This window comes from Chrysochloris asiatica, unplaced genomic scaffold (genome assembly GCF_000296735.1).
Source record: "Chrysochloris asiatica unplaced genomic scaffold, ChrAsi1.0 scaffold00374, whole genome shotgun sequence".
Classification (NCBI taxonomy): Eukaryota; Metazoa; Chordata; class Mammalia; order Afrosoricida; family Chrysochloridae; genus Chrysochloris; species Chrysochloris asiatica.
The window spans coordinates 1,656,909-1,666,149 of NW_006408892.1; the positions used below are offsets into that span (position 1 = coordinate 1,656,909).

Consider the following 9,241-nt stretch of genomic DNA (forward strand, 5'->3'; position numbering starts at 1 on the left):
TTTAGTCCTCTCGCAGTCCCTCTCCCCTCCCCCCCAAAATGGGGAGCAACCCCGTCCATCGGCGAGTCCCCACGCCAGGACCCTAGGCGCTCCTCAGTCGTTGGGCCTCGTAGTCCTCTGGGATGGTGTCTGTAGTGAGGGGGAAGGGGCGTGGCGTTGAGTGGGGAACACCCGGCCCGCGCCCCACCGCCCCGCCCCGCCCCGCCCCGAATAGTTCTCTAGTCTCCAGCGCTCACCGTTACAGCGGTACCGTAAGTTTGCCCAGATGATGTTTTCCTGGGAGAAGCAGAAAACTCCCAAGCGGCCGCCCCTCATAGTAGTATCCAATACCACGTTGCTGTCAGCCACCAGCTCCGGACCCTCGTAGAATCGCACCCTGAGCGGCGGGGTGGGGCCAGTGAGGCGGGGTTTGGAAGAACCCCGCCCTCTCTGAGACCTCAGGGTTCACACCCAAGATCTCCACTGGGCAAAGAGACCTGTCAGCGTCAGAGTGGGCGGGGCCCCGGCCTAAACGTCACCTTTCAAGAACAGACCCTTTTGATTTCTTGGCAGGGCAGAAGGGTAACGGAGAGAGTAGGGTGAAACCTCCATCTTCTAGGGGAAGACCTACTATGTGAACCCCAGGACCAGGCAGTTAACAAACCCGCTGTCATTCTTATTTACAGAAGAGACCCAGGGCCCCAGAGGGAGTCAGGGCTCAGAAGGAGTGACCAATGACCAGGACTATTTGTGGGGTGGGGCCTCCACCTGATGTAGCCCACTTGGGGCCGGTGCTGCAGGAACCAGCGGTAGGACGTCTTGTCCTTCCAGCCAACGTTGCGGGGGTCTTTCCACAGTAGCCGCACCTGCGATGCTGTGTCCCCCGTGTGCCACAGTGCATTCCTCAGCTGTTCTCCGGGGCCCGTGGACGACTTCACGGCCTGTCACCCCCACCAGGAACAGAGGGAAGGCTTCAGAAACTGTAGGCTGGCAGAGCCCCCTCAAAGCTTGGCAATACTAGGCGGGGCAGGTGGAGATTTGCGGGCTATGGAGGGATGGAAGTCTTAGGGGAACCTGAGGGGGCTTAGGATGGGGAACCTACAGAAGCCTCTTTGGGTGCTTGTGCTGGATCCTGGGGTGACGGTGGCCTGGGGACTCATGGGAGAATTTGGGTGCTCCTGGAATTGTTCAGTATCTAGGAGATTTGGGGGAGGGGTGCTCCAGGAGTGACCATAGAAAGTGGGTCTAGAAGACTTGGAGGATTTGTTGGAGGGTTTCATGAATATATTGGGACTGAGGAAATATTTGGAGTCTAGAGGAAAGCTTGGAGGTTCAACGAGAAGATGTGGAAACCCCAAAAATGGCTGGGAGACCTGGGGTGGTGGTGTTTAATGATTTGTGGAGGACTTGAGAGTCCTGGGATAGCTCTGTAGGATAAGCATTTGGATTGCCAACTGCAAGGTTGGCGGTTCAAACCCACCAGCCACTCCTTGGAAACCCTATGCAAGGTTGCTATGAATCAGAACCAACTCGAAGGCACTTAACAAGATCTGTGGAAGGGTTCTGAGGCCTGGAGAAGGATGCTGCAGACCTTGGGATTCCTATAGGCTTTGGAAACCTGGGGGAGAGGGGAGAAGTAGGGAGTGTTCTGGAGGTGAGGTCCCTAGGGGAGGTCAGGGTGCTGATGGCGGCGGCTGCAGGGAGGTTGGGGGAATTACGAGAAAGTCGGGTGTTTTGGCACTGATGCACCTCCCACCTTGAGCTGGATGCCCGGCTCGGCCACAGCGCGGAATGGATTTGCCTGCCAGTACGTCTGCTCCATCTGCTTCCACATGACCACGTAGAAACTGGAGCTGTCCTGGTACCCGAAGATGAAGCCCGCGTAGTCGTCGTCTGTGGCTGTGTTCACGTGGAACGTGCCCTCAAAGTCCACGCCGTTGAAGGCTGTGTAACCTGGGGAGGGGAAGAGGATCTAGGACTCCCCGACACTGACTCTTCCCTTCGGATCCACGACCTTCCAAGACCCTACAGGGAACCAGAACGGTCCTCTGGGGATCCTGAGCTCAGATACTGCCACATCCTCTGAGCCCGGTCCCGCTTCTCTAGGACTCGAACATTGCCACGCCCCCTGAGCCGGACCTCTCTCCTCACTGCTGACTCTGTCCATGGTCCCCACCTGTCCTGAGTTCCCAGGTACCCTTTTATGGTCCCGCCCCCTAGTGCAGACATGACCCCGCCTCCCACAGGCAGAGCTGACAGCATCTCACCCACAGCCAGGCCAGGGTCGCTGTTCATCGTCTGCACAATCTCCATGCCCTGGTGGTGAGTCAGGAAAGATGGTAGTCAGGTTCTGGCGCGTGGCGCCCTGGGCTCCCCGCCTCCAGCCCCGTTCTCACCTGGTTGAGCACCACCCAGTTGGGATCAATCTGTGCGTCGCCCTCAGGGTCCAGCACAACCGTCTGGAAAGCCCGAAAGTCGGTGAGGGTGACCTCCGCGTTCTCTGGGCACACGTCGATCTTGTCCACCACCTTATCAGCATCAAAGTCGCCCTGGCACGCGTCCCCAACACCATCCCCTAGGAAGGCGCACAAACCCCCATGATGGGCTCACTGCCAGGCCCCACCCACTTGTTCCCAAGCTTGGTCATCACCCAAAGTTTATTCTACACCCATGCTGGTTACGCCTACGTCGGTCACGCCCACACTGGCCACGCCCTTTCACCTCAGGTTCCACTGCTCCATGTCTAGCATAGGTCTCTAGTCCACGACCACCCAAACACTCCACCATGGCTCCATGTCCTACTGTCAGAATCCTCCTGGCCGGGGTTGGGCACCACGCGGCAGTTGTCACGACTGTCCGGGACTCCATCATTGTCGTCGTCATCGTCACAGGCATCACCCTGGCCATCGCGGTCAGAGTCCTGCTGAGCACTGTTGGGCACCGTGGGGCAGTTGTCTCTCGAGTCCTGGTGTCCATCCCCATCCCTAGAGTGGGGGAGACACAAAAAGGCGGTGAGACCCTCAGAGGGTTGTGCCAGGGCTCAAGAGGCATCACCCAACCCTGGGCTTCCAACCCTGCGCAGGACAACCGTCTTACTGGTCTTGGTCGCTGTCACAAGCATCTCCCACAAAGTCGTGGTCCACATCTCTCTGGGGAGATGGAGGCCACAGTCAGGACAAAGGGGTCCTAGAAGCCTACTCCTGTCCCAGCTCAGTGCCCCAGGACTGCCCACACTGTGAAACTTATGTGACAAGAGTTGTTAGTGTCGTCGAGTATGTTCCGACTCATAGGGACCTTGTAAAAAAGGTCCTTGCAAAAGTTTGAAGTGAATGGTCTAATTAAGCTGGGCAACCCATGGATGGAGCACCCCCACCTGGTCAGGATTGGTCTTCTGGGGACAGTTATCACAGGCATCCCCTATGCCGTCACCATCACTATCCTTCTGGTTGGCATTGGGCACTCTGGGGCAGTTGTCCATGGTGTTTCGAATACCTGGGGGGCAAAAGGAGGAGATGCCAGGTCTCAAAGATCAGGATGCGCCAAACTGACATCAGCGGGGCAAGGTCAGACAGCAGGTCAGCTAGGGACAGAACCTTCCTGTCTTTGGCTCCCTAAAGCTGGAAAAATGCATCCAGAACGTGTGCCCGTCCAGCCTCACAGGGATTTAGGATGGCGGTGGGCGGAGGAGGGGATGAGACGTGCAAGGGTCACAGGGCAAGTTAGTGGGTCCTCTCTGGTAGCGTAGTGGTTACGAATCGGGCTGCGAACCTTAAGGTCAGCGGTTCGAAACTACCAGCCGCTCCGCGGGAGAAAGATGAGGCTTTCTACTCCCGTAAAGATTTACACCCTCGGAAACCCTGTACAGGGTCGCTATGGGTCGGAACCGACTCGACGGCACTTAACAACAACAACAACAGCCTGCCACAAAATAACTCCCTGAGCCTCTATTTCTTCATCTGTAAAACCACCGCCTCCCTGGCCCTAAATCCCAGGCTCACCCCTAAACGCCCCCCAGCAGCCTTGGCACAAGGACCACTTCTTCCTTCTCCAGCCCTACTCCCAGGCTCTGCCCTCCTCTGGCCGCTGCTCTCGATCTTATTGGTTGGCTGGGTCCAGCCCTTCCCTACCCAGGAGCGCTCACACCTCCTCCCGCCGCGCCTCGCCCCTCCCCAGGCCCTCTCGGCGCACTCACGGTCGCCGTCAATGTCATCGTCGCAAGCATCGCCCTTGCCATCCTGATCCGTGTCCTTCTGGTCATCATTTTTCTGGGATCGGCAGTTATCACAAGCGTCACCCCACTTATCGCCGTCTGAGTTGCGTTGGTCTGGGTTCCGTACCAGCGGGCAGTTGTCCTGGGGTGGGGTGGGGTCTGTTAAAAGGGTAACCGATGGGGCAAAGGTCACTCTCCTAGAACCTGCTCCCCCGTCTCAGGCCCCACCTCCTCGTTGGGGACCCCATCTCCGTCAGCATCCGGGTCGCAGGCGTCTCCGATGCCGTCGCGGTCCACGTCTTCCTGCCCTGAATTGGGCACGGTGACACAGTTGTCCTGGGGGCACGGGAAAGACGGCGTGAGAGGTGTGGCCACTGAGATCCCCGCCCGCTGCTGCCCGATATGCCCACATCTGGGTGGGGGCCTACTTCTCTGTCCCGCCCCCTGCCTCATCCCGCTCACCTTGCGGCAGTGGCGCTCGGAGCAGCGAAGCTTCTCGTCCGGGAAGCCGTCGAGGTCGGTGTCGCGGCCACAGAGGAGCCCGTTACCTGCCCAGCCGATGGCACACTAAAAGACGGGATTGAGTGGGTGGGCGCCCCCTCCGGGCTGCCCTGGATTCTTTCAAGCCGCCATCCGGTGGCCGTCTGGTCGTCCCATTTCCCCATCCTCCGTCACGTCCCCAGCGATCCTCCGGTCCGAACTCACCACGCACGACCGAGAACCGTCGCGCTCCAAGACACAGTCGGCCTTTTCGTGGCATGGACTAGGCGTACCATCGGGGCAGGAACGCTGAGAACCCCGCTGGCAACCGGACACCTGGTCACCCACGAAGCCTGGCAGGCACGCGCCGCACTGGAAGGAACCCTGTGCCGGGTCGCGGACGGTCAGCGCGAGTTACAGGTTCTTCCATTCTGTCCCATCCCAGTTCCCCCAGCCCCGCGGAACTCACCCGCGTGTTGACGCACACGGAGTTGGGGACGCAGTTATGCTGCCCGGTCTCACACTCGTTAATGTCCGTGCACACCTGGGGTGTGGGGGTCCGGAGATCATTGCCCACTCAGACATCCTCCCTGCCATTCCGTTCTTCGTTCCTTCCTGTGCCCCAGGCCCAAGTATTTGCCTCCCCCCTGTTGCAGCGAGGCTGGGAAGAGAACGGCGACCTTTCTCCTGCTCGCCGCGCCCCTCACCTGCTTGTTGGCCTTGGCGAAAGCCATTCCCACGCCCTCGTGTGCGGTGCCGCTGTACCCCGGCGGGCAGGCCTCGCAGCGGAAACCGGGACTGGTGTTGATGCAGCGGACACGGGGAAAGCAGGGATGGGCGTTACACTGGGGGCGAAGGGGGCGCAGGAGGTCAGAGCGCGGCGCCTCGGGACTTCCCGGGGCTTGAACTCAGAAATCTCAAAAGTCGTCAGTTTACACGTGTAAGGGATCAAGGGGGCAGGCAGGCAGGGGCGCTAAGGGGGTGCGGGGGGTGGGGGTGGGGACAGTTTCCCAAGAGTCAAAGCCGATTTTGCTAAGATGGGGGTGCCGCGCCTGTAGGGGGCTATTCCCTGACAGGGTGGGCTCAGTGTTCAAGAGCGGGGAAAGGGACTGTGGTGGCGGGCGTCCCCAGCGGCAGGAGGGAGTGGTCGTCGCGGTGGCCGGACTCGGCGGTTGAGGGGTGGTCGGGACCGAAGAATCCCGGAGGTGAGAGTGTCGTCAGGACGGACGGCCCCGGGCAGTGAGGTGGATTGTGGGGGCGAAATCATCCCGGAGATAGGGGGTTCATCAGGGGCAGCACCCCCAGGAGGCGAGGGAGATCTTGGAGACCCAATCACCGCCGTAGTGATGCGGTCTTCGGGACGGTCTTCGGGACGGGCTCCCCCGGGTGGTGAAGGGAGTTGTCGGGGCGGATTCAACCGGACAGCAGGAGTATAGTCGTAGGAGATGGCACCCCCAGGCGGTGAGGGGACTCGCTGGGGTTCTGTCCCAGCAGTGGGGTGGTCCTCAAAGCGGGGTTCATCCGCTGTGCGAGCGGGTGCCCCCAGCACTGGAGGTGCGGGCGGTGGAGAAAGGGAATGGGGGCGGGCGCACCTCGTTGATGTCTGCGCAGTGCGAGCCGTTGCCAGTGTAGCCCGCGGGACAGGGGCCGCAGCGCGCGCCGCTCGCCGTCTCCGTGCAAACTACGCCGGGAAAACACGTGCCGGGTGCACAGCGGGGTAGGGGTCGCACGCTCAGACCTGGGGTGCGCGCAGGCTGCATTCCTGGGAGGTAGGGGTGGAAGCGAGGACCGGACGGTCACAGCCACACTCAAGGAGTGGGGCGGTCGGGACCACACGGGGCGGGGCGTGACAGGCAGGACCACGCCCTCCCCAGGGGCTAGGCAGAGCGATGAGGACCACACGCCGGGCGGTCAGCACCATCCAAGTGGGAGTAGGTAGTCAGAACCCTACCTGGGGGCAGGGAAGAGCCCATTTCCACTCTTGGAGTGGAGCCTGCCGAGTCTGTCCCTGTCACTTTTCTGAGCCGCCCATTTTCCGCTTCTTTCCCTCTCTCCTTGGTATGTCTCTCCACTTCCCTGATCTCCGCGCGGTCTCTGTCTCTTACAGTCTCTCTGCCTCTCACCTTCTGTTTCTCCCTCCCTGCCAGTCTCTCCATGTCTCGCAGTCTCCCTCCCGCCTCTCTCCCGCCAGCCCCGAGGCGCTCACCGCACGCATCGCACTCCATCACGGTGTTCTTAAGGAACGTGATCTCCTTGACCTGCGGGAGAGGGGCCAGTCAGTGGGGCCTCCTTCACATCCTCCTTCACAGCATTTCTTGAGCTCCCCAATTTTCCCCTCCCATGCTCCCTTTCCACAGAGCACCTTGGTTCCCCTACCTCCAAGGCTCTCTCCCTCCTCAGGACTCCATGCAACTCCCCTGGCACCCTCACCCCTTCCTCTCACCCCCCCCACTCTCAAGCCCCATCCCATTAGTACAAATCCTTTCCTTCCCTCACCTGGCGCCTTCCCTCGAGCTCTCCTTTCCCTACCCCCGCTCCCCACCCTATCCACAGACCTTCCCCTGTACTACTTTTCCTGCTGCCAGGCCCGGGACTCGTACCTGCTGCCTCAGCAGTTCCCGCACGTCCTGCAGCGCTGCATTGGTCTCTCGAAGCTCGCGAAGCATCTGTGGGGCCAGGTCTGAGCCTGAGACGACAGGGGGCGCTGGTGAGGCATCGGGTTGTGGGAATCCCCGCCGCCCTCAGCGCCACTGGGTGACCTGGAACTCCAACCCCACTCCTCCAAGCCCCAAAACACTGGGCTCCCGCTTCTCCCTCCCCCCGCTCCCCGCCTGCTTTCTCCATCCCTGAGCGTCCCAGCAAACAGTGTGAACCCCCAGGAGACGTGCCCCTGAACTTCCAGCGGGTCCGGATCTCCAACCCTGGGGGCAGGTGGCATGGCGCTGGGCTTTCGAGGCTTACTCAGTGGGATTTGGCCCTGGCCAGATGCGCCAAGGGCTCCGAGGGCGAGCAAGAGAACGCAGGCGGCGGCATGGGCCATGGCGGGCCTCTGAGTCTGTGGCGCGCTCTGTCGCCCACGAGGCCGCAAGGCTTATTTATCCAGCGGCTGGGCACGGCCCACCGGCAGCCTTGCCCAGCCCAAGGTAAACAGAGGGGCGGGCGGGGCGTCGCTGGCCTTTGAGTTAACGTCCTGTCCTCCTGCTGGCAAGGTGGCCCGTGGCTGAACCGAGACACGGAGGGGAAACTGAGTCAGGGAACCTGTGAAAGGGGGTGGTGAGGGCGAGAGTCAGGCTGGTCCACCTCACCAATCGTCCTACTCACTTTTTTATTGAACTCCTGCTGTGTGTCAAAGAAGTTCTGGTGGCCCAGGGGGTTAAGGATTGGACTGCTAAAGGTGGGCGCTTTGAACCTACCAGCAAAAGATGAGACAGTCTACATTTAGAGATTTACAGCCTTGGAAACCCCAGGGAATACTTCTAAGCTGTCTTCTAGGGTCCCTATTGCTCAGACCTGACTAGATGGCAGTGGTTTGGTTTGGTTTTGCCTGTGCTAAGCCTGGGGCACAGCTTGGTGGTCCCTACAAATCACATTTGGTGAAAGAGTCACAGTAAATGATGGGTACTGGCCTTAGCGTCAGACAGACTCACCCTCCACTCCCTCCCTCCTCAATTGCTTCTAAACCAGGCAAATGACCGGATGACACGGCTCGGTTTCTGCTCCATGTTTTAGTCTTCTTAGTGACTGTGATAACGTTAGAGGGAAATGATGAGAACAAGGTCTTCCCATATAGGTACTGGTTTCCCTGAGAGGGCAAGTGAGACCCTTCCCCACTCTGCTGGTCTTTCCCTTCCCTGAAGTTCTCCAGAGGGAGAAGTCTGGCAGCTCAGGTACCCGAAACCCACCCGTATCTGTGCCTCAGTTTCCCAATTTGTGCAACGAGGCATGCATATGTCAGTCCACAATTCAGGGTGAGTGCCCCTCAGGACTCCAGTAAAGGAGGCCCAGAGGGAATCCTTTTTGTCCCAGCTGCACCACAGGCTTCTAAGCTAGGCTTCTGCTGCTATGGGAACAGCCTGCAATAAAAATTAAATTTACTACTAATCAGGAAAATAGCCCCTTCCAGATCAGCAGCGCTTTTGAGCTCCCACAAAACACCTTGGCTTCCTGGAGTCAGTTAACCCTCTCCATTCCCACCATCCAGCACTCATCACCTCTGGTCTATAGTCAGGAGGTTTAGAGAGGGAAAATATGCAACTTATGACCAGTTCATGGGCCAGGGGTAAAGCTAAAGACGTAACCAGATCTGTCCTCCAGAGGCTGCAGTAAAGTCCCCGAGGGCTTCCTGGAACCTATGGCAATGGAGACAAAAAGGAAAGGGAGGACTCAGGTCTGCAGAAGAAAAAGATCCGGACAGAAGGAAGAGCCTGGGTGAGGGCTTCGGTGGGTGAACATTTCTGACACATTCCTATTTTTCATAGGTGTGTCTTGAGCGTCTACTATGTGTAATGGCCCACAGTTACATCTTGTGTAATGCACTTATCCATCTTGACCTCTTCCATTGGAACTCGGGAC

At 59.3% G+C, this 9,241-nt stretch overlaps 1 protein-coding gene across 1 annotated transcript; it reads right to left on the reverse strand.

Moving 5' to 3' along the window:
• Positions 1 to 82: 82 nt before the first annotated feature.
• COMP (cartilage oligomeric matrix protein) lies at positions 83 to 7,709 on the reverse strand. Its single transcript, XM_006876340.1, has 19 exons — positions 7,631 to 7,709; positions 7,270 to 7,355; positions 6,876 to 6,927; positions 6,262 to 6,431; positions 5,377 to 5,514; positions 5,139 to 5,213; positions 4,895 to 5,053; positions 4,652 to 4,756; positions 4,418 to 4,525; positions 4,172 to 4,331; positions 3,353 to 3,471; positions 3,076 to 3,128; positions 2,782 to 2,963; positions 2,376 to 2,554; positions 2,247 to 2,295; positions 1,736 to 1,932; positions 748 to 920; positions 237 to 376; positions 83 to 129 (listed from the first exon to the last, which is right to left on the reverse strand). The coding sequence occupies exons 1-19, from the start codon at positions 7,707 to 7,709 to the stop codon at positions 83 to 85; spliced, it is 2,271 nt and encodes a 756-aa protein (XP_006876402.1).
• Positions 7,710 to 9,241: the final 1,532 nt, after the last annotated feature.